The sequence below is a fragment of the Anomaloglossus baeobatrachus genome, chromosome 5, assembly GCF_048569485.1.
Source record: "Anomaloglossus baeobatrachus isolate aAnoBae1 chromosome 5, aAnoBae1.hap1, whole genome shotgun sequence".
NCBI lineage: Eukaryota > Metazoa > Chordata > Amphibia > Anura > Aromobatidae > Anomaloglossus > Anomaloglossus baeobatrachus.
This window is the reverse complement of record NC_134357.1, coordinates 118,182,187-118,206,848: the sequence shown is the minus strand read 5'-3', so window position 1 is coordinate 118,206,848 and position 24,662 is coordinate 118,182,187. Positions and strand designations below refer to the sequence as shown.

Here is a 24,662-nt window from a genome sequence, read left to right as displayed (position 1 = left end):
CGGTCCCAGTGCCTGGAAGACCGGTTAGGATCCCACTTCACCCAGAGCCCCTAAGGGATGGGGAAGGAAAACGGCATGTGGGCTCCAGCCTCTGTACCCGCAATGGGTACCTCAACCTTAACAACACCGCCGACTCAGTGGGGTGAGAAGGGAGCATGCCGGGGGCCCTTAGGGGCCCTCTTTTTTTTCCATCCGAAATAGTCAGCAGCTGCTGCTGACTAAAATGTGGAGCATTGTGTGCATGTGTGCCTCCTTCAACACAAAGCAAAAAACTGATGGGCCCGTGATGCACGGGAGGGTGTATAGGCAGAGGGGAGGGGTTACACTTTTTAAAGTGTAATACTTTGTGTGGCCTCCGGAGGCAGTAGCTATACACCCAATTGTCTGGGTCTCCCAATGGAGCGACAAAGAAATTCCCTTCTGGGATGAATTTTAAGAATGATTTGTTATAAATGTACTGATACAATATAAATGTTTATTTTTTTTATCATTCACGGTATATACTTAATATCTATGAATCGATTATGGTCAAGGATAATATTGATTTGCAGTTTGATAATTTTACAATTGTTTTTGTATGGAATATAACACAATAAGCAGGTTATTCCTCGAGATTTCCCACCTCAAATGTTTTTCTGAACCCTTTCCCCTCCCTGGTCCTATTAGGTCCAAGAGGCACTCATATGTTGGAATTTATACTTCTTGGTTCTCCTTCAGCCATCACAATAGCACCAACTTTTCTTGCACAGGATAGGGATCAAAGGACTTTGGTTGTGTCTTATAAGTGAAGATTGCATAGTTTCAATGAAATTTGTTTTATGACTGAGTTTTCCAGAGTTTGAGCTATTCATATATAGATCCTATAGTACATTATATATGTTCTATTTATTTTTTTAAACAAGCTGATGTAACAATAGCAATGAAAAATATATTTCAGTCACCACAGTACACTATTTTTCGCTTTATAAAGACACCAGATTATAACTCACCCCAAATTTAGAAATAAAAGCCCCCCCCCCCCCCCCACTTCAGCCACACAGACTGCCCCCTGCACCAATTCTCCACCTCCTGGTGAGCTATGTTCAGATTAAGATGCAACCCCTTATTTTCCTCTCAATGTTTTTGGAGGAAAAGTGTGTGTCTTCTAATCTGAAAAATATGGTGTTTTAAAATAAAATCTCAAACACTTTAAATTGTTTTGATAAACTTGTTTATTTATAAAACCTTTGTGGGGGGAGGGGAAAAAAAAAAAAAAAGGAATCTATAGGCACCTGTGATTTTTTTTAATACACATGGTAAACAGAAACTATCCCCTTTTCAAGTGTGTAGGAAATTAAGTGTTTAACAACAACAACAACAAAAAAAATCCATTCTGTACTTTAGAATGTATATAAAAGCCCTGTGGCCATGTATGAAGCCAAGTATTAGTACAAAGGTTTTATTTATTGACAATATATAAAACTACAAACAGACAACCAAAAAACTTCCACGGGAAGTTTGATTAAAAAGTGCATAGAAAAATATTTTACAACCAATTAAACATTTTCAAAATTTTAAAGCCTTTAAGCGAAATCTAAAGCAAGAATTACACTTCAATGTCATCTTGGTTTTCAACTACAGAAAATAGACCACTCTTCGCTTTAGGTGCTGGGGTTTTCATTGTCATTTGTGCTACAAAGAAAAAAACAAAAAAACCACAATGTTTAATATATGGGCGTCCTATTTTCCAATTAAACTATTGAGCTAAAACACTGCACACCTTGCAGAATCCAACGTATCTGGCGAACATATACTGCATTGCATTGTAGCCAACTATGTCCTATGAGTCAGAGATAAATAACTTACCGACAAGATCACTCCTGTCCAGCAAAAGCTCTAGGTCTTTGTCACTAATGACTTTTCCATTTGACCCCTTCACTTCTCTGTATAAGGAAAGCAGGGAAAAAAAAAAACAAAAAAAAAAAAAAGTTACAACCTTATAATTTGTGGGTTAAATTTAATCAATAAGGAGTAGGTTAGGCCAAACCCAAGTCTGTGCTGGAAGTTACTTTGTCACAAATTCAATCAGTGAAACTGTTCAGGATATTAAACCCCTATAGCATGTATGTTAAGCATTATTAAATCCTAACTGTGCAGAATTTCGTTTGAAGAAATTAGTTAAGCAATAGCTAGAATTGGAGGAGCCAGGCACTGCACCTACAGCTCTGGCTGAGGAGCTTTCAATTAAAGATCTCTCCAGGTGTTCAATGGCATTTAGATCCAGACTCCTTGCTGCCACTCAGAACTCTCCAGAGATTTGTTTCCATCCATTTCTGGACACTTCTTGAAGTTTGTTTGGGGTAGTTGTCCTGTATGAAGACCTGTGACCTAGGACACATTCCCAGCTTTCTTACACAAGCCACTACATTACGACCCAAAATCCTTTGGTAATCTTCAGATTTCACGATACCTTTCACAGCAAAGCAGCCAGTGCCAGAGGTAGCAAAAACTCTTGTAACCTCCACCATACTTTACAGTAGGGACTGTTCTTTTCTTTGTAGGCATCATTCCGTTTACAGTAAATAGAATGAGGTGTTTTACCAAAATCCTTCTGGGAAGGTCTTGTGAACAGGAGATAAAGATAGAGCTTTTAGGTAAACTGCATCTAGCTTTGTGTTTGTCACTATTTGGGTCCTCCTGGGTCTCTGGATTTCATTCAAAATGTCGATTGTTCACACTAACACCTATTCACCCTGAGCCTGCAGCAGGACAGCTTGAATCTCTTTGGAACTTAAGGCTGCATTTCCACCATCACGCATTGCAACCTTTTATCAATATTTCTGTGCAGTCCACAGAGATTAGCTACTGTGTCATGGGTTGTAAACTGCCTCATCATTTTGTCCCCTGGTGCACAACATTATCACCAAGATTTCTGGAGATGACTTTTTTTTAAACAATTTTGGTTTTCAAGGTTGACAGTTTCTCCCCTTTTTCTGTTCTCCATGCTTAGTGAGGGGCACAGAATGCAAAGATGGAGTCAACATCTTATCTAGTTTCAGGTGTGATTTTCATATTGCCCACACCAGTTACTCGCCACAGGGAAGTTTGAATGTGCATCACATGCTTGAAACAGTTTACCCAGAATTTTGTAAATATGGACCATTTTTGGGGTGTGAAATTATAGACAATTTGCCTTTTTATTGTGTTAATCTTCCAATATACTCATGTTTATTTCTTTTGTATGGCACAAAACATGTGCAACTGCAATCATTTTCTGGGAGAAATTTGATATTGTGGCACAGTTAAAAGATCTATTAAAATGTAGACTGTGGGACAACCCCTTTAGTGCTGCAGATAAATAATTTTTAATAAAATGTAATGCAGGTGAAATGAATGGAAATTACAGCTGATTTTCACATGTTAACATTTTTGCACCATTGGAACTCAGTTTAACATTTCTTAAAGTCAGCCAAGTTACATAATTTTAAGAAACCATTTGAAAATTTTGATTGAACGCTGCATAAAAGCTTTGCAATTCACATGTAACCCATTGCAATATGCACTACAAATTATGTACTAACTTTATGCATTGCATAAATAGACATCCTGAAATATTTGCAGATAGCTTTCTTCTGCATTTTTTTTTACTTGCACCAAAGTAAAAAGCATGAAATGCTTCAGAAGAGGTGGTGCACATGCATAAGTAGTACTACAAAATCATGTCTCCAGAACATTTGTTAAGGTGTTGGCAGCTATAAAAAGATTTTATTTTAAAAGAAAGTCTAAATGAAGAGAATAAGGAAGTTAAGTGGTTTATGGCATATAACAAATCCTTTCAAGTCTGATGTTAGAAAGGGATGAATCAGAAGCAAAAGTAATCTGTAGATACCTACCGTTCGTGATCCCGGGACTGAAGTAAATCAAGCAACTCTTTAGGATCCAAACAGTTTCTTGACTGATTAATCCCCATCTGACCACCTTTGAATTTATCTATATCAAAAATAAAAATAAGCATGTTCATGATCTAGAAAGAACGTGTATTTGCAAATTAGAAGAGTCACTACTCGTATTGTTGCGTAGAGTCTACAAGCCATGATAAGTCATATTGGAAATAGCTGGCTTTGCCTTAATCTGATCCATGATTTGTACAGAAGTCTCTCCACCTTCCCCCTATGCTTTGTCATTGACCCCTTATTTGCAGTGTTTCTAAGTTTGCATTTTTCCCCTTCTATTTCTTTAAAGAGCCATATCTTTCTGCTCCAATATAGCCATATGAGGGAATGATTATGTGGGTCGAACTGTAGTTTTCAGTGTTCATTGTAAAATACAATTTAGACCACCAGCCCTCCATAACAAAAAACCCAAACACGCTTTTCTGGCTTTTGTTTACTACACGATTGTTATCCATCTATATGACAAATTCTGTGATGCAATTTTTCTCCTCCTTATGGCACGGGTTAAATTTTACAATCTGAAAGACCGGACTTAAGGACATGACTTTTTTTTTTTTTTTTTTTTTTTTTTTAATTGGAGGGGGTGGGAGGTGTTGTATTCAAAACTTTGTTTAGCCCCTGAAGCGATTTGACGATCAGAGCAAATCTAACTTTACACTATTTATGCAACCATTAATATACTGCAAACTGAGGTCCTATGAAGCAAGATTGCAGCGATGGAGCGGGGAGGGGCTTAAAGGGGCTTTGTTCCAACCTTCATGGAAGCAAGGATAGTCATTCTGTGCAGTTTTCCCATCTGTCTCAACTCTCCCCTCCGATTGATGGCTCTGGCTTCAGAGCAGAAAAGGGTGGCGATAGATGGAAAACAAGCAGAAGGGAAGGTGTATTTAAATGAGCAATCTCAACATTATGCATGAGCGCCTGTACTTTGCTTGGTCTTGGTCAGTCATTCTGTGCCAACAACCCCTTTAGGCAAGACCCTGGCTGCCAAGACAACCCCATCAGTATGTCACAGAGGGTTGATGAAGGCGGTGGAGGGGGGGGGGCGGCACAGAGTCAACTACTTCTTTTAAATGTCACTTTTAGAATTTAAGAAGTGGTTGACGGCAGCAGTCTGAGCTCTGCACCGCCCGGTAGTTGGCATTTACCCACATGTGAAAGTTCTGCCCCTGAGCACTCTCCACATGCAGATTTACATATACGTTATGCCACGGTTACGTTTTTTTTTTTAAATTATTTCTACTAAACAAAACTAAAAATCAGACCAAACCATGGAGGTAAAAAAAAAAAAAAAAAAAAATTGCATAGTTAAGCAGACTATTGAATCACATACTTTTGTGTATCACCAGTTTTTCTAGTTTTCGTTTCGCAGCAGCTCTTTCAACAATTTTTTGATCAATGGTATTAGCAGTCACCAGCCGGTAGACAACAACTGGCCTGGTTTGACCAATCCTGTGACATCTGTCCTGAGCCTGCAAGTCCGCTTGTGGATTCTAGAAATATTGGAAAATGGAAGACTAAATAAATTGCAAAAAGTGAAAGTGTACTTGTACGTGAATGCATTCACAAAAACAAAAAACCCCAAAACCTTAAAAACCGGCTTGAAAATTGTAATAAATGTGGCTTCCAGTGTGTACACCAGCTTTTGGCTCAATTTGTTTGGGCAACTCTTTTCTAAGACAGACACCCCAAAAGCTGACGCAACACAGACCACATCACAATTTTCAAGCCTGTCAAGTAAAGAACTAGAAATGTTTAATGGCTACGATTAAACAGTTGAAAACTATCAATGGCAGGATACCATTATTTTGGGTGGTTTACAAGGACCTAGTCAGTCACCTGTAAAACACAACCTGCAGATATGGGGTTGATAGTGTTTGAATCCTGCCCAGCGTATCTGGAGGTTAATAGCATTTTCTACAGGTTCCCTTTTAGTAGGTAGGCGTGTCACATAACTTATGCTTTTTTAATGTAAACTTTTTTTTAATGTAACTGTTTTATGCTTTTTTTAATGTAAACAGCACTTGCAGATTAATATTAAAGTTAACAAGTAATGGTTATATTTCCAATTGCCTCCCCATTATTCCCAATATGTCTTTCCATGACTCACTTTTTATTCTGCCATTTTTTGTTTCCTTGCATGAAATTTTAAAGTTATCAAGCATTTTAATATATACTCATTTACCTGCTTGTGTTTCAGTTCTATTCATACAACTTTTGCTTGGCTGGTCTTAGATTAAAAATAATGTATAAATTCTTTGCGTGTTCACCTACCACGCTAGATAAATTAACTTTACCCAAGGATACCAGTTTAAGATTATACTTTCAACACACACTTTATAATTTGGGTTCAAAAGCATGCAAACGTTTTCCCATTTGCAGTGTGCGTTATTCACAAGGCATCTTTATGCAACCAAATTAACTTACCCAATCACTGTCATAAATGATCACAGTGTCTGCTGCAGTTAGATTGATGCCCAGTCCTCCCGCACGGGTGCTGACCAGGAAAATGAAAACATCAGGGTCTGTGTTAAATTGTCTCATCTGCAAAACAAATAAAAAAAAATTGCAGTGCTCAATGTCAAAGCAAAGACGTATGCCAATACTTTGTGCAGTGCAGAAAGCCATCTTCCCACATACATGTGAGGAAATGCACATGAGCCTCATCTGTAAGGGAGAAAAAAAAAAAAAGTGCAAATGTGTACAAAGCAGGGAACGATTTCAGCCTCCAAATGTTAAAGGGAACCGGTCATCAGAAATTTACCTGTAAGAAAGGAATTTTGTTTACTTACCGTAAATTCCTTTTCTTCTAGCTCCAATTGGGAGACCCAGACAATTGGGTGTATAGGCTATGCCTCCGGAGGCCGCACAAAGTATTACACTAAAAGTGTAAAGCCCCTCCCCTTCTGCCTATACACCCCCCGTGCTCCCACGGGCTCCTCAGTTTTGGTGCAAAAGCAAGAAGGAGGAAAAAAATTATAAACTGGTTTAAAGTAAATTCAATCCGAAGGAATATCGGAGAACTGAAACCATTCAACATGAACAACATGTGTACACAAAAAAACAGGGGCGGGTGCTGGGTCTCCCAATTGGAGCTAGAAGAAAAGGAATTTACGGTAAGTAAACAAAATTCCCTTCTTTGTCGCTCCATTGGGAGACCCAGACAATTGGGACGTCCAAAAGCAGTCCCTGGGTGGGTAAATAATACCTCATAATAGAGCCGAAACGGCTCCGTCCTACAGGTGGGCAACCGCCGCCTGAAGGACTCGCCTACCTAGGCTGGCATCTGCCGAAGCATAGGTATGCACCTGATAGTGTTTCGTGAAAGTGTGCAGGCTCAACCAGGTAGCCGCCTGACACACCTGCTGAGCCGTAGCCTGGTGCCTCAAAGCCCAGGACGCACCCACGGCTCTGGTAGAATGGGCCTTCAGCCCTGAGGGAACCGGAAGCCCAGCAGAACGGTAAGCTTCGAGAATTGGTTCCTTGATCCACCGAGCCAGGGTTGATTTGGAAGCCTGTGACCCTTTACGCTGGCCAGCGACAAGGACAAAGAGTGCATCCGAGCGGCGCAGGGGCGCCGTACGAGAAATGTAGAGCCTGAGTGCTCTCACCAGATCTAACAAGTGCAAATCCTTTTCACATTGGTGAACTGGATGAGGACAAAAAGAGGGTAAGGAGATATCCTGATTGAGATGAAAGGGGGATACCACCTTAGGGAGAAATTCCGGAACCGGACGCAGAACCACCTTGTCCTGGTGAAACACCAGGAAGGGGGCTTTGCATGACAGAGCTGCCAGCTCAGACACTCTCCGAAGTGAAGTGACTGCTACTAGGAAAACCACTTTCTGCGAAAGGCGTGCGAGAGAAATATCCCTCATTGGCTCGAACGGTGGTTTCTGAAGAACCATCAGCACCCTGTTCAGATCCCAGGGTTCCAACGGACGTTTGTAAGGAGGAACGATGTGACAAACCCCCTGCAGGAACGTGCGTACCTGTGGAAGTCTGGCCAGGCGCTTCTGAAAAAACACAGAGCGCCCTTAAGGGAGCCGAGTGACAAACCCTTTTCCAATCCGGACTGAAGAGGACAGGAAAGTGGGCAAGGCAAATGGCCAGGGAGAAAAACCCCGAGCAGAGCACCATGACAGGAATATTTTCCACGTCCTGTGGTAGATCCTGGCGGACGTTGGTTTCCTAGCCTGTCTCATAGTGGCAATGACCTCCTGGGATAATCCTGAAGACGCTAGGATCCAGGACTCAATGGCCACACAGTCAGGTTGAGGGCCGCAGAATTCAGATAGAAAAACGGCCCTTGAGACAGCAAGTCTGGTCGGTCTGGTAGTGCCCACGGTTGGCCGACCGTGAGATGCCACAGATCCGGGTACCACGACCTCCTCGGCCAGTCTGGAGCGACGAGGATGGCGCGGCGGCAGTCGGCCCTGATCTTGCGTAACACTCTGGGCAACAGTGCCAGCGGAGGAAACACATAAGGGAGCTGAAACTGCGACCAATCTTGAACTAAGGCGTCTGCCGCCAGAGCTCTGTGATCGTGAGAACGTGCCATGAATGCCGTGACCTTGTTGTTTTGCCGGGACGCCATTAGGTCGACGTCCGGCATCCCCCAGCGGCAACAGATCTCCTGAAACACGTCCGGGTGAAGGGACCATTCCCCTGCGTCCATGCCCTGGCGACTGAGATAATCTGCTTCCCAGTTTTCCACGCCTGGGATGTGAACTGCGGAGATGGTGGAGACCGTGGCTTCCACCCACATCAAAATCCGCCGGACTTCCTGGAAGGCTTGCCGACTGCGTGTTCCTCCTTGGTGGTTGATGTAAGCCACCGCTGTGGAGTTGTCCGACTGAATTCGGATCTGCTTGCCTTCCAGCCACTGCTGGAACGCTTTTAGGGCAAGATACACTGCCCTGATCTCCAGAACATTGATCTGAAGTGAGGACTCTTGCTGGGTCCACGTACCCTGAGCCCTGTGGTGGAGAAAAACTGCTCCCCACCCTGACAGACTCGCGTCCGTCGTGACCACCGCCCAGGATGGGGGTAGGAAGGATTTCCCCTTCGATAATGAAGTGGGAAGAAGCCACCACCGAAGGGAAGCTTTGGTTGCCTGAGAGAGGGAGACGTTCCTGTCGAGGGACGTCGGCTTCCTGTCCCATTTGCGTAGGATGTCCCATTGAAGAGGACGCAGGTGAAACTGCGCGAAAGGAACTGCCTCCATTGCTGCCACCATCTTCCCCAGGAAGTGCATGAGGCGCCTCAAGGGGTGTGACTGACCTTGAAGGAGAGATTGCACCCCCGTCTGTAGTGAACGCTGCTTGTTCAGCGGAAGCTTCACTATCGCTGAGAGGGTATGAAACTCCATGCCAAGATACGTCAGCGATTGGGCCGGTGTCAGATTTGACTTTGGAAAATTGATGATCCACCCGAAACTCTGGAGAGTCTCCAGAGTAGCGGTGAGGCTGTGCTGGCATGCCTCTTGAGAGGGAGCCTTGACCAGCAGATCGTCTAAGTAAGGGATCACCGAGTGACCATGAGAGTGGAGGACCGCGACTACTGTAGCCATGACCTTGGTGAAAACCCGTGGGGCTGTCGCCAGGCCGAAGGGCAGTGCCACGAACTGAAGGTGTTAGTCTCCTATGGCGAAGCGCAGAAAGTGCTGATGCTCTGGAGCAATCGGAACGCGGAGATAAGCATCTTTGATATCGATCGATGCAAGGAAATCTCCTTGAGACATTGAGGCGATGACGGAGGAGGGATTCCATCCGGAACCGCCTGGTCTTTACGTGTTTGTTGAGCAGTTTTAGGTCCAGGACAGGACGGAAAGACCCGTCCTTCTTTGGAACCACAAACCGGTTGGAGTAAAAACCGTGACCCTGTTGCTGAAGAGGAACAGGGACCACCACTCCTTCTGCCTTCAGAGTGCCCAGCGCCTGCAGAAGAGCATCGGCTCGCTCGGGAGGCGGAGATGTCCTGAAGAATCGAGTCGGAGGATGAGAGCTGAACTCTATCCTGTAACCGTGAGACAGAATGTCTCTCACCCAACGGTCTTTTACCTGTGGCAGCCAGGTGTCGCAAAAGCGGGAGAGCCTGCCACCGACCGAGGATGCGGTGTGAAGTGGCCGTAAGTCATGAGGAAGCCGCCTTGGTAGCGGCACCTCCGGCGGTCTTTTTAGGGCGTGACTTAGACCGCCATGAATCGGAGTTCCTCTGATCCTTCTGAGGCCTTTTGGACGAGGAGAATTGGGACCTGCCCGCACCCCGAAAGGACCGAAACCTCGACTGTCCCCTCCTCTGTTGGGGTAAGTTTGGTTTGGCCTGGGGTAAGGATGTTTCCTTTCCCTTGGATTGCTTGATGATTTCATCCAATCTCTCACCAAACAAACGGTCGCCAGAAAATGGCAAACCGGTTAAGCACTTTTTGGAAGCCGAATCTGCCTTCCATTCCCGTAGCCACAAGGCCCTGCGTATTGCCACCGAATTGTCGGCTGCAACCGCCGTACGGCTCGCAGAGTCCAGGACAGCATTAATAGCGTAGGACGCAAATGCCGACGTTTGAGATGTTATGGAAGCCACTTGCGGCGCAGACGTACGTGTGAGTGCGTCAATTTGCGCTTGACCCGCTGAGATAGCTTGGAGTGCCCATACGGCTGCGAATGCTGGAGCAAAAGACGCGCCGATAGCTTCATAGATGGATTTCAACCAGAGCTCCATCTGTCTGTCAGTGGCATCCTTGAGTGAAGCCCCATCTTTGAGACACCCCGGGAGGACATGGTTGTTCCAACTGAGGGGAACCAGGGGGCAATGATTCCACAGTGCCCATGGTCTGAGATACCGGTCTGGACTGCAAAGCTTCTAGTATCTTAGCCATAGTCTCAGAAAGCCTTTCAGTAAAAACTGTAAACTCCGTCCCTGTCACCTGGACAGTGTTAGCAGGTGGTTCCCCCTGGGCCACCCTTAGCAGAGGCTCCGGCTGAGTAAGTGCCACAGGGGCCGAGCAGTGCACACAATGAGGGTCAGTGGAACCTGCCGGTAGTGAAGCCGTACATGCGGCGCAGGCAGCATAGTAAGCCTGTGTTTTGGCACCCCTGCTTCTTGTGGGCGCCATGCTGTTGTCTCCCCTGAGCAACCCAGGAGGGTATATAGTCAAAAGAAGGGAATTTTGTTTACTTACCGTAAATTCCTTTTCTTCTAGCTCTAATTGGGAGACCCAGACAATTGGGTGTATAGGCTATGCCTCCGGAGGCCGCACAAAGTATTACACTCAAAAGTGTTAAGCCCCTCCCCTTCTGCCTATACACCTCCCGTGCTCCCACGGGCTCCTCAGTTTTGGTGCAAAAGCAAGAAGGAGGAAAAAGAATTATAAACTGGTTTAACGTAACTTCAATCCGAAGGGATATCAGAGAACTGAAACCATTCAACATGAACAACATGTGTACACAAAAAAACAGGGGCGGGTGCTGGGTCTCCCAATTAGAGCTAGAAGAAAAGGAATTTACGGTAAGTAAACAAAATTCCCTTCTTTGTCGCTCTATTGGGAGACCCAGACAATTGGGACGTCCAAAAGCAGTCCCTGGGTGGGTAAAATAATACCTCGTAAGAGAGCCGTAAAACGGCCCTTTCCAACAGGTGGGCAACCGCCGCCTGAAGGACTAGTCTACCTAGGCTGGCATCCGCCGAAGCATAGGTATGCACCTGATAGTGCTTCGTGAAAGTGTGCAGGCTCGACCAGGTAGCCGCCTGACACACCTGCTGAGCCGTAGCCTGGTGCCTCAAAGCCCAGGACGCACCCACGGCTCTGGTAGAATGGGCCTTCAGCCCTGAGGGAACCGGAAGCCCAGCCGAACGGTAAGCTTCGATAATTGGCTCCTTGATCAACCGAGCCAGGGTTGATTTGGAAGCCTGTGATCCTTTACGCTGGCCAGCGACAAGGACAAAGAGTGCATCCGAGCGGCGCAGGGGCGCCGTACGAGAAATGTAGAGTCTGAGTGCTCTCACCAGATCTAACAAGTGCAAATCCTTTTCACATTGGTTAACTGGATGAGGATAAAGAGAAGGTAAGGAAATATCCTGATTGAGATGAAAGGAGGATACACCTTAGGGATAAAATCCGGAACCGGACGTAGAACCACCTTGTCCTGGTGAAACACCAGGAAAGGGGCTTTGCGCGACAATGCTGCTAGCTCAGACACTCTCCGAAGAGAAGTGACTGCTACTAGAAAAACCACTTTCTGCGAAAGTCGTGAGAGGGAAATATCTCTCATTGGCTCGAATGGTGGTTTCTGAAGAACCATCAGAACCCTGTTTAGATCCCAGGGTTCTAACGGCCGCTTGTAAGGTGGAACGATGTGACCAACCCCCTGCAGGAACGTGCGTACCTGTGGAAGCCTGGCTAGGCGCTTCTGGAAAAACACAGAGAGCGCTGAGACTTGTCCCTTAAGGGAGCCGAGCGACAAACCCTTTTCCAGTCCAGATTGAAGGAAGGACAGAAAAGTAGGTAATGCAAATGGCCAGGGAGAAAAACCCTGAACAGAGCACCATGACAGAAAAAATTCTTCACGTCCAGTGATAGTTCTTGGCGGACGTTGGTTTCCTAGCCTGTCTCATAGTGGCAATGACGTCTTGAGATAACCCTGAAGACGCTAGGGTCCAGGACTCAATGGCCACACAGTCAGGTTGAGGGCCGCAGAATTCAGATGGAAAAAACGGCCCTCGAGATAGCAAGTCTGTTCGGTCTGGTAGTGTCCACGGTTGGCCGACCGTGAGATGCCACAGATCCGGGTCCCACGACCTCCTTGGCCAGTCTGGAGCGACGAGGATGACGCGGCGGCAGTCGGTCCTGATCTTGCGTAACACTCTGGGCAACAGTGCCAGCGGAGGAAACACATAAGGGAGCTGAAACTGCGACCAATCCTGAACTAAGGCGTCTGCCGCCAGAGCTCTGGGATATTGAGACCGTGCCATGAACATTGGTACCTTGTTGTTGTGCCGGGACGCCATGAGGTCGACGTCCGGCAGCCCCCAGCAGCAACAGATCTCCTGAAACACGTCCGGGTGAAGGGACCATTCCCCTGCGTCCATGCCCTGGCAACTGAGATAATCTGCTTCCCAGTTTCCCACGCCTGGGATGTGAACTGCGGATATGGTGGATGCCGTGGCTTCCACCCACATCAAAATCCGCCGGACTTCCTGGAAGGCTTGCCGGCTGCGTGTGCCGCCTTGGTGGTTGATGTATGCCACCGCTGTGGGATTGTCCGACTGAATTCGGATCTGCTTGCCCTCCAGCCGCTGCTGGAACGCTTTCTGGGCAAGATACACTGCCCGTATTTCCAGAACGTTGATCTGAAGCGAGGACTCTTGCTGGGTCCACGTACCCTGAGCCCTGTGGTGGAGAAAAACCGCTCCCCACCCTGACCGACTCGCGTCCGTCGTGACTACTTCCCAGGATGGGGGTAGGAAGGATTTCCCCTTCGATAATGAAGTGGGAAGAAGCCACCACCGAAGGGAAGCTTTGGTCGCCTGAGAGAGGGAGACGGTCCTGTCGAGGGACGTCTGCTTCCTGTCCCATTTGCGTAGGATGTCCCATTGAAGAGGACGCAGGTGAAACTGCGCGAAAGGGACTGCCTCCATTGCTGCCACCATCTTCCCCAGGAAGTGCATGAGGCGCCTCAAGGGGTGTGACTGGCCTTGAAGGAGAGATTGTATCCCTGTCTGTAGTGACCGCTGCTTGATCAGCGGAAGCTTCACTATCGCTGAGAGGGTATGAAACTCCATGCCAAGGTATGTGAGCGATTGGGCCGGTGTCAGATTTGACTTTGGAAAATTGATGATCCACCCGAAACCCTGGAGAGTCTCCAGGGAAGCGTCGAGGCTGCGTTGGCATGCCTCTTGAGAGGGTGCCTTGATCAGCAATCCAAGTACGGGATCACCAAGTGACCCTGCGAGTGTAGGAGCGCTACTACAGTAGCCATAACCTTGGTAAAAACCCGTGGGGCTGTTGCCACGACTTGCAGGTGTTCGTTTCCTATGGCGAAGCGCAAGAAGCGCTGGTGCTCTGGAGCAATCGGTACGTGGAGATAAGAATCTTTGATATCGATCGATGCAAGGAAATCTCCTTGGGACATTGAGGCGATGACGGAGCGGAGGTATTCCATCCTGAACCGTCTGGTTTTTTACATGTTTGTTGAGCAGTTTCGGGTCCAGGACCGGGCGGAAAGACCCGTCCTCCTTTGGGACCACAAACAAGTTGGAGTAAAAACCGTGGCTCTGTTGCTGAAGAGGAACCGGGATCACCACTCCTTCTGCCTTCAGAGTGCGCATCGCCTGCAGAAGAGCCTCGGCTCGCTAGGGAGGCGGGGATGACCTGAAGAATCGAGTCGGGGGACGAGAGGTGAACTCTATCTTGTAACCGTGAGACAGAATGTCTCTCACCCAGCGGTCTTTTATTTGTGGCAGCCAGGTGTCGCAAAAGCGGGAGAGCCTGCCACCGACCGAGGATGCTACTAGAGGAGGTCGAAAGTCATGAGGAAGCCGCTTTGTTAGCGGCGCCTCCGGTGGCCTTTTAAGGACGTGACTTAGACCGCCATGCATCAGAGTTCCTTTGTTCTTTGAGACCTTTTGGACGAGGAGAATTGGGACCTGCCCGCGCCCTGAAAGGACCGAAACCTCGACTGCCCTCTCCTCTGTTGGGGTATGTTCTGTTTGGGCTGGGGTAAGGATGTATCCTTTCCCTTGGATTGTGTGATGATTTCATCCAGACGCTCGCCAAACAGCCTGTCGACAGAAATTGGCAAACTGGTTAAGAGCTTTTTTGGAAGCAGAATCTGCCTTCCATTCCCGTAGCCACAAGGCCCTGCGGAGTACCACCGAATTGGCAGCCGCCGTACGGCTCGCAGAGTCCAGGACAGCCTTAATAGCGTAAGACGCAATTGCCGAGGTCTGGGTGGTAATGGATGCCACTTGTGGCGCGGCCGTGCATGTGGCTGCTTCAATTTGCGCTTGACCTGCTGAGATAGCTTGTAGCGCCCATACGGCTGCGAAAGCTGGGGCAAAAGAAGCTCCGATAGCTTCATAGATGGATTTCAACCAGAGCTCCATCTGCCTGTCAGTGGCATCTTTGAGCGAGGCCCCATTTTCCACTGCAAGTATGGATCTAGCCGCCAGTCTGGAGATTGGAGGATCCACTGTGGGACATTGAGTCCAACCTTTAACCACGTCAGGGGGAAAAGGATAACGTGTATCCTTAAGGCGCTCAGAAAAAACGCTTATCTGGACAAGCATGATGATTCTGGACTGCCTCTCTGAAATCAGAGTGGTCTAGAAACATACTCGGTGTATGAGAAGCTGACTCCTCCGCCGGAGGAGCTGAGGGAGAAATATCCAGCGTTTGATCGATGGACGCAATAAGATCGTTCACTATGGCGTCCCCGTCTGGAGTATTAAGATTGAGAGCTCCCTCAGGATCAGAATCCTGATCAGTTGTCTCCGCATCATCAACCAGAGATTCCCCCCGCTGAGACCCTGAACAATATGATGTCGAGGGAAATTCTAAGCGAGCTCGCTTAGTCGGTCTGGGGCTGGGGTCTGTGTCAGAACCCTCAGCCTGGGATGTATGAGATACCCCGGGAGGACATTGTTGGTCCAACTGAGGGGGGCCAGGGAACAATGATTTAACAGAGTCCCTGTGCTGAGATACCGGCCTGGACTGCAAGGCTTCTAGTATCTTAGCCATAGTCTCAGAGAGTTTTGCAAACTCCGTCCCCGTCACTAGGACAGTGTCAACAGGTGGCTCCCCCTGGGCCCCTCTTAGCAGAGGCCCTGGCTGAAGAAGTGTCACAGGGGCCCAACATTGCACACGATGAGGGTCAATGGAACCTGCCGGCAGCGGGGTCGTACAAGCAGCGCAGGCAGCATAATAAGCCTGTGTTTTTGGCACCCCTGCCTTTTGTGGGCGCCATGCTATTGTTTTCCCTGAGTAACACAATAGGGTATATAGCCAGAATGAACTGTGCTCATACAGTGTAAAATATATACTATACACAAATAATGTATCAATACACTACAGCACCATGGGGCTAGCACCATAGGTGCTGCTTACCAGCCGCCTAAAGCGGTTATGAGGCCACCAGAGACCGTGTCTGTGTCTCCCAGGGTTTGTCCCCCTCTGCAGCGTCGGAGGAGCTGACAGGAATGGCTGCCGGCGTCCTGAGGAGAGGAGGGGGCCGTGGGCGTGCCCTAGAAAGTGCGGGAAACTGGTGCCCCACTGTGCACAGTGAGGGGGGAGGAGTATGCAAAGCATGCTCCAGCCCTCAGTGCTGACATTCTGTACAGCGTCCCGCCCTTCCCCTGACTGACAGGCCTGGGGGCGGGAAGAGAATGAGACTAGGCCGCAGAAGTCGGGGACTATAGTTATAAGCGCGGCCGCCGTATAAGCGCGGTCGGCGCGGATGTCCCCGGCGCACTAACAGTCCCAGCCGCGCCGCATGTATAACAATGGCAGCGGCGGTCAGCGCGGTAGTCCCCAATACACTACACACCCAGCCACGCTGCAGCGTGTGATGGCACAAGTGCGGTCAGCGCCGCGGTCCCCGGCGCACTAACACACCCAGCAATGCTGGAGTGTTTCTGTGCGCGGTCCCCACGGGGACACAGAGTACCTGAAAGTAGCAGGGCCATGTCCCTGACGATACTCGGCTCCTTATCCAGCAGAATCCCCAGGGGCTGTGGATGGAGCACGGTCTCAGTGCCTGGAGACCGATAGGATCCCACTTCACCCAGAGCCCTAAGGGGGATGGGGAAGGAAAAACAGCATGTGGGCTCCAGCCTCCGTACCCGCAATGGATACCTCAACCTTAACAACACCGCCGACACAGTGGGGTGAGAAGGGAGCATGCTGGGGGCCCTGTTAAGGGCCCTCTTTTCTTCCATCCGACAGTCAGCAGCTGCTGCTGACTAATCTGTGGAGCTATGCGTGCATGTCTGCCTCCTTCGCACAAAGCAAAAAACTGAGGAGCCCGTGGGAGCACGGGGGGGTGTATAGGCAGAAGGGGAGGGGCTTTACACTTTTAGTGTAATACTTTGTGCGGCCTCCGGAGGCATAGCCTATACACCCAATTGTCTGGGTCTCCCAATGGAGCGACAAAGAAACCTAAGTTTCCCCCTCTGCAGCTCCTGGGCTGCATTCTAGCAATGTTCCTATAGTTTTTGTGGCTCCTTTTATACCAAAATAAATAAATACTTTATAAACTTTTACCTTTTCGCATGCAAATTTTGAAAATTATCCATGGGGGCGGGCTGCCTGGTGTCGGTTACTTTCCTCCTGCCGATTTACGCCACCCCCGAATGCTGAATTTCAAACCTCAGGACGCCGCCCCTGGGCGCCCGTTGTCCCGCGCATGCGCTGTGCGACTGTAGCGGTGCCGTGCACTGTGTGCACATGTGACCGCTGGTGATGCTTTGCGCGGGCACGAGGTTATGGGCGGCGCTGTGAGTGTCATCAGCAAGTGCCGCCCATAACCTCGTGACCGCACTTTCCCCTTTGCCTCCTGCGTTCTGCGCAAGCGTCTCCTCGTAACCTGTGGTGGCCTGATCCGCTCCTCCCATCTATTTCCTGCTGCAGGGCAGGATGGGAAGAAGGTGACGTCGGATCATTTGGCCAGCACTTGCGCAGAACGCAGGAGGCAAAGGGGAGAGCGCGGCCACGGTATTATGGGCGGGCACTTGTGATGCATTCACAGCGCCGCCCATAATATTGTGCCTGCGACCACGTCACCAGCAGTCCTCGCGTGCACGGGACCTCAGGAGCTGTGGGCGGCGTCCTGATCTATGAAATGAAGCAATGGGGGACGGCGTAAACCAGAAGGACGGACAGTAACAGACACCACATGGCCCGCCCACATGGAGAATTTACAAGAATTGCAGACAAAAAAAAAAAAAAAAAAAAAAAAAAAAAAAAGGTACAACTTTATAAAGTGTTTAATTTGGTTTAAAAGGGGGCACAAAAGAAGGGAATTTTGTTTACTTACCGTAAATTCCTTTTCTTCTAGCTCCAATTGGGAGACCCAGACAATTGGGTGTATAGCTACTGCCTCCGGAGGCCGCACAAAGTACTACACTCAAAAGTGTAAGGCCCCTCCCCTTCTGGCTATACACCCCCCCGTGGGAGCACGGGTCCTTCAGTTTTAGTGCAAAAGCAAGAAGGAGGAAAGCCAATAACTGTTTCAAAAACAAATTCAATCCGATAAACAATATCGGAGAACGTAAGTTATTAACATGAACAACATGTGCACCCGAAAAACAAATACCCTCAGAAAAACAGGGCGGGTGCTGGGTCTCCCAATTGGAGCTAGAAGAAAAGGAATTTACGGTAAGTAAACAAAATTCCCTTCTTTTTCGCTCCTAATTGGGAGACCCAGACAATTGGGACGTCCAAAAGCAGTCCCTGGGTGGGTAAAATGAAGGGAATTTTGTTACTTACCGTAAATTCCTTTTCTTCTAGCTCTTATTGGGAGACCCAGACGATTGGGTGTATAGCACTGCCTCCGGAGGCCACACAAAGCAATTACACTAAAAAGTGTAAGGCCCCTCCCCTTCTGGCTATACACCCCCAGTGGGATCACTGGCTCACCAGTTTTAGTGCAAAAGCAAGAAGGAGGAAAGCCAATAACTGGTTTAAACAAATTCACTCCGAAGTAACGTCGGAGAACTGAAAACCATTCAACATGAACAACATGTGTACCCGAAAAACAACCAAAAATCCCGAAGGACAACAGGGCGGGTGCTGGGTCTCCCAATAGGAGCTAGAAGAAAAGGAATTTACGGTAAGTAACAAAATTCCCTTCTTCTTCGGCGCTCCATTGGGAGACCCAGACGATTGGGACGTCCAAAAGCTGTCCCTGGGTGGGTAAAGAAATACCTCATGTTAGAGCTGCAAAGACAGCCCTCCCCTACGGGGAGGCAACTGCCGCCTGCAGGACTCTTCTACCTAGGCTGGCGTCCGCCGAAGCATAGGTATGCACCTGATAATGTTTGGTGAAAGTGTGCAGACTCGACCAGGTAGCTGCCTGGCACACCTGTTGAGCCGTAGCCTGGTGTCGTAATGCCCAGGACGCACCCACGGCTCTGGTAGAATGGGCCTTCAGCCCTGATGGAACCGGAAGCCCAGCAGAACGGTAGGCTTCAAGAATTGGTTCTTTGATCCATCGAGCCAGGGTGGCCTTGGAAGCCTGCGACCCTTTGCGCTTACCAGCGACAAGGACAAAGAGTGCATCCGAACGGCGCAGGGGCGCCGTGCGGGAAATGTAGATTCTGAGTGCTCTCACCAGATCTAACAAATGTAAATCCTTCTCATAGCGATGAACTGCATGAGGACAAAAAGAAGGCAAAGAGATATCCTGATTAAGATGAAAAGAGGATACCACCTTCGGGAGAAACTCCTGAATGGGGCGCAGCACTACCTTGTCCTGGTGGAAGACCAGGAAGGGAGCCTTGGATGACAGCGCTGCTAGCTCAGACACTCTCCGAAGAGATGTGATCGCTACCAGAAAAGCCACTTTCTGTGATAGTCTAGAAAGTGAAACCTCCCTCAGAGGCTCGAAGGGCGGCTTCTGGAGGGCAACCAGTACCCTGTTCAGATCCCATGGATCTAACGGCCGCTTGTACGGGGGTACGATATGACAAACCCCCTGCAGGAACGTGCGTACCTTAGAAAGTCGTGCTAGACGCTTCTGAAAAAAGACGGATAGCGCCGAGACTTGCCCTTTAAGGGAGCCGAGCGACAAACCTTTTTCTAACCCAGATTGCAGGAAAGAAAGAAATGTAGGCAATGCAAATGGCCAGGGAGACACTCCCTGAGCAGAGCACCAGGATAAGAATATCCTCCACGTTCTGTGGTAGATCTTAGCGGACGTGGGCTTCCTAGCCTGTCTCATGGTGGCAACGACCCCTTGGGATAATCCTGAAGACGCTAGGATCCAGGACTCAATGGCCACACAGTCAGGTTCAGGGCCGCAGAATTCCGATGGAAAAACGGCCCTTGGGACAGAACGTCTGGTCGGTCTGGTAGTGCCCACGGTTGGCCGACCGTGAGATGCCACAGATCCGGATACCACGCCCTCCTTGGCCAGTCTGGGGCGACGAGTATGACGCGGCTGCAGTCGGATCTGATCTTGCGTAGCACCCTGGGCAAGAGTGCCAGAGGTGGAAACACATAAGGGAGCCGGAACTGCTACCAATCTTGCACTAAGGCGTCTGCCGCCAGAGCTCTGTGATCGCGAGACCGTGCCATGAAGGTTGGGACCTTGTTGTTGTGCCGGGACGCCATTAAGTCGACGTCCGGCCTTCCCCAGCGGCGACAGATTTCCTGAAACACGTCCGGGTGAAGAGACCATTCCCCTGCGTCCATGCCCTGGCGACTGAGGAAGTCTGCTTCCCAGTTTTCTACGCCGGGGATGTGAACTGCGGATATGGTGGAGGCCGTGGCTTCCACCCACATCAGAATCCGCCGGACTTCCTGGAAGGCTTGCCGACTGCGTGTCCCCCCTTGGTGGTTGATGTATGCCACCGCTGTGGAGTTGTCCGACTGAATTCGGATCCGCCTTCCTTCCAGCCACTGCTGGAAGGCTAGTAGGGCAAGATACACTGCTCTGATTTCCAGAACATTGATCTGAAGGGTGGACTCCTGCTGGGTCCACGTACCCTGAGCCCTGTGGTGGAGAAAAACTGCTCCCCACCCTGACAGACTTGCGTCTGTCGTGACCACCGCCCAGGATGGGGGTAGGAAGGATCTTCCCTGTGATAATGAGGTGGGAAGAAGCCACCACTGCAGAGAGAGTCCTTGGCCGTCTGGGAAAGGGAGACTTTCCTGTCCAGGGATGTTGACTTCCCGTCCCATTGGCGGAGAATGTCCCATTGAAGTGGGCGCAGATGAAACTGCGCAAACGGAACCGCCTCCATTGCCGCCACCATCTTCCCGAGGAAGTGCATGAGGCGTCTTAAGGAGTGCGACTGACTTTGAAGGAGAGCCTGCACCCCAGTCTGTAGTGACCGCTGCTTGTCCAGCGGAAGTTTCACTATCGCTGAGAGAGTATGAAACTCCATGCCAAGATACGTCAGTGATTGGGTCGGTAACAGATTTGACTTTGAGAAGTTGATGATCCACCCGAACCTCTGGAGAGTCTCCAGTGCAACGTTCAGGCTGAGTTGGCATGCCTCCTGAGAGGGTGCCTTGACAAGTAGATCGTCCAAGTAAGGGATCACCGAGTGTCCCTGAGAGTGCAAGACTGCTACCACTGCTGCCATGACCTTGGTGAAAACCCGTGGGGCTGTCGCCAGACCAAATGGCAGAGCTACGAACTGAAGATGGTCGTCTCCTATCACGAAGCGTAGAAAGCGTTGGTGCTCTGTAGCAATCGGCACGTGGAGATAAGCATCTTTGATGTCTATTGATGCTAGGAAATCTCCTTGAGACATTGAGGCAATGACTGAGCGGAGGGATTCCATCCGGAACCGCCTGGCGTTCACATGCTTGTTGAGCAGTTTTAGGTCCAGAACAGGACGGAATGAGCCGTCCTTTTTTGGCACCACAAAGAGATTGGAGTAAAAACCTTGTCCTTGTTCCCGAAGAGGAACAGGGACCACCACTCCTTCTGCTCTTAGAGAATGCACCGCCTGCAGAAGGGCATCTGCTCGGTCGGGATGTGGGGAAGTTCTGAAGAACCGAGGCGGAGGACGAGAACTGAACTCTATCCTGTACCCGTGAGACAAAATGTCTGTTACCCACCGGTCTTTGACCTGTGGCAGCCAAATGTCGCAAAAGCGGGAGAGCCTGCCACCGACCGAGGATGCGGAGGGAGGCGGCCGAAAGTCATGAGGCAGCCGCCTTGGAAGCGGTACCTCCGGTTGCTTTCTTGGGGCGTGAGTGAGTCCGCCAGGAATCAGAGCTCCTTTGCTCTTTCTGAGCCCCTTTGGACGAGGAGAATTGGGGCTTGCCCGAGCCTCGAAAGGACCGAAACTTTGACTGCCACTTCCTCTGTTGAGGTTTGCTTGATCTGGGCTGGGGTAAGGAAGAGTCCTTACCTTTGGACTGTTTAATGATTTCCGCCAATTGCTCACCAAACAGTCTGTCTCCAGATAATGGCAAGCTGGTTAAACATTTTTTAGAAGCAGAATCTGCTTTCCATTCTTTTAACCACAAGGCTCTGCGCAAAACTACAGAGTTGGCGGATGCCATTGAGGTACGGCTCGTAGAGTCTAGTACCGCATTGATAGCGTAAGTCGCAAACGCAGACATTTGCGAGGTTAGGGACGCTACTCGCGGCACTGCTGGACGTATGATAGAGTCCACCTGTGCCAGACCAGCTGAAATAGCTTGGAGCACCCACACGGCCGCGAATGCTGGAGCAAACGACGCGCCAATAGCTTCATAGACAGATTTCAACCAAAGGTCCATCTGTCTGTCATTGGCATCTTTAAGTGAAGCCCCATCCTCCACTGCAACTAAGGATCTAGCTGCAAGCCTGGATATTGGAGGGTCCACTTTTGGACACTGGGTCCAGCGTTTGACCACGTCAGGGGGAAAGGGATAACGTGTATCCTTCATACGTTTGGAAAAACGCTTGTCCGGATAAGCATGGTGTTTCTGGATTGATTCCCTGAAGTCAGAGTGGTCCAGAAAAGTACTCAATTTTCGCTTGGGATACAGGAAATGGAATTTCTCCTGCTGGGCAGCTGCCTCCTCTGCTGAAGGGGCTGGTGGAGAAATATCCAACAGCCTATTGATGGCCGCTATAAGGTCATTTACCATGGCGTCACCATCTGGCGTATCCAAATTGAGTGCGGTGTCAGGACCAGACTCCTGATCACCCACCTCTGTCTCATCATATAGAGACCCTTCTCGCTGAGACCCTGACCCGCGTGACGACGTGGAGGGTCTCTCCCAGCGAGCTCGCTTAGGCGGCCTGGGACTGTCATCAGAGTCAGAGCCCTCAGCCTGTGATGCCTGGGACCCCCTTGAAGTACGGATTAGTTCCAACTGAGGGGGACCTGGGAACATAGCCACAGCAGTGTCCATGGTCTGAGCAACTGGCCTGGACTGCAAGGTCTCCAGGATTTTTGTCATAGTCACAGACATTTTATCAGCAAAGACTGCAAATTCTGTCCCTGTCACCGGGGCAGGGTTCACAGGCGTCTCAGCCTGGGCTACCACCACCATATGCTCTGGCTGACGAAGTGCCACTGGGACTGAACATTGCACACAATGAGAGTCGTTGGAGCCTGCTGGTAGATTAGCCCCACATGCTGTACAAGCAGTGTATACAGCCCGTGCCTTGGCACCCTTGCGTTTTGTGGATGACATGTTGCTGTCTCCTCAGAGCAATATAGGGGTATACAGCCAAGAAGCGACCTTACAGTGCAGTATATATAATATATATATATATATATATATATATATATATATATATATATATATATAACTGGTACAGGAAAAAATACACCAATACACACTGTGGCACTAGTGGGGCCAGCACTAATGTGCTGCTTACCGCCCGCCAACGCGGGTGTGTGGTCGCCAGAAATCCCTAGTCTGGGTCTCCCAGAGCCTGTGTCCGTCCTCCAGCCAGACTGCATGCAGGAATGGCTGCCGGCGTCCTGTGGAGGGGGGGGCGGGCCCTGGGCGTGCTCAGACCAAAAGCGGGAAACCTGCGTCCCACTGTGCCTAGTGAGAGGGCTGGAGCATGTAAATAAGGCTCCAGCCCTCGGCGCTGACGATTGCACAGCGTCTGTCCCATTCCCTGATTGACAGGGAGGGGGCGGGAACGAAGCGGAGCTAGGCCGCAAAAGCCGGGGACTAAATTTATAAGCGCCGCCGCCGTAAAAGCGCGGTCGGCGCTAAGTCCCCGGCGCACTACAAGTCCCAGCCGCGCCGCCGCTCCGAGAGTGGCCGGCGCGGTAGTTCCCAGCACATGAATCCACACAGCTAAGCTGCTGTGACTCAAACCCCAGCGTGGAGCGCTACTGTCCCCGGCGCACTAACACACCCAGCAAGTCTGGCGTGTGCGTGCCTGTCTGTACGGGGACACAGAGTACCTGAAAGTTGCAGGGCCTTGTCCCTGAACGGTACCCCGGCTCCTTATCCAGCAGGTTCAATGGGTCTGTGGACGGAGCCCGGCCTCAGGGCTTGGAGGCCGGTAAGATCCCACTTCCTCAGAGCCCCTCAAGGGGATGGGGAAGGAAAACAGCATGTGGGCTCCAGCCTCCGTACCCGCAATGGGTACCTCAACCTTACAAACCACAAGTGGGGTAAGAAGGGAGCATGCTGGGGGCCCCATATGGGCCCTCTTTTCTTCCATCCGATATAGTCAGCAGCTACTGCTGACTAAACAGTGGAGCTATGCGTGGATGTCTGACCTCCTTCGCACAAAGCAGAAAACTGGTGAGCCAGTGATCCCACTGGGGGTGTATAGCCAGAAGGGGAGGGGCCTTACACTTTTTAGTGTAATTGCTTTGTGTGGCCTCCGGAGGCAGTGCTATACACCCAATCGTCTGGGTCTCCCAATGGAGCGCCGAAGAAATAATACCTCGCGATCGGGCTGACCTTCGCACAAAGCAAAAAACTGAAGGACCCGTGCTCCCACGGGGGGGGGGGTGTATAGCCAGAAGGGGAGGGGCCTTACACTTTTGAGTGTAGTACTTTGTGCGGCCTCCGGAGGCAGTAGCTATACACCC

General features: G+C 49.5%; 1 protein-coding gene across 2 annotated transcripts in view; it reads right to left on the bottom strand.

Moving 5' to 3' along the window:
• Positions 1-1,193: 1,193 nt before the first annotated feature.
• HELLS (helicase, lymphoid specific) overlaps positions 1,194-24,662 on the bottom strand; it is a 95,015-nt gene continuing 71,546 nt past the window's right edge. For both annotated transcript variants that reach the window (XM_075348800.1, XM_075348801.1), the window contains exons 18-22: positions 6,360-6,476; positions 5,266-5,425; positions 3,873-3,969; positions 1,846-1,922; positions 1,194-1,671 (exon numbers count right to left, since the gene is read on the bottom strand). In XM_075348800.1, coding sequence (XP_075204915.1) covers positions 1,586-1,671; positions 1,846-1,922; positions 3,873-3,969; positions 5,266-5,425; positions 6,360-6,476 — 537 coding nt within the window. In that variant the 3' untranslated portion in view covers positions 1,194-1,585. The remainder of the gene's footprint in view (positions 1,672-1,845; positions 1,923-3,872; positions 3,970-5,265; positions 5,426-6,359; positions 6,477-24,662) is intronic.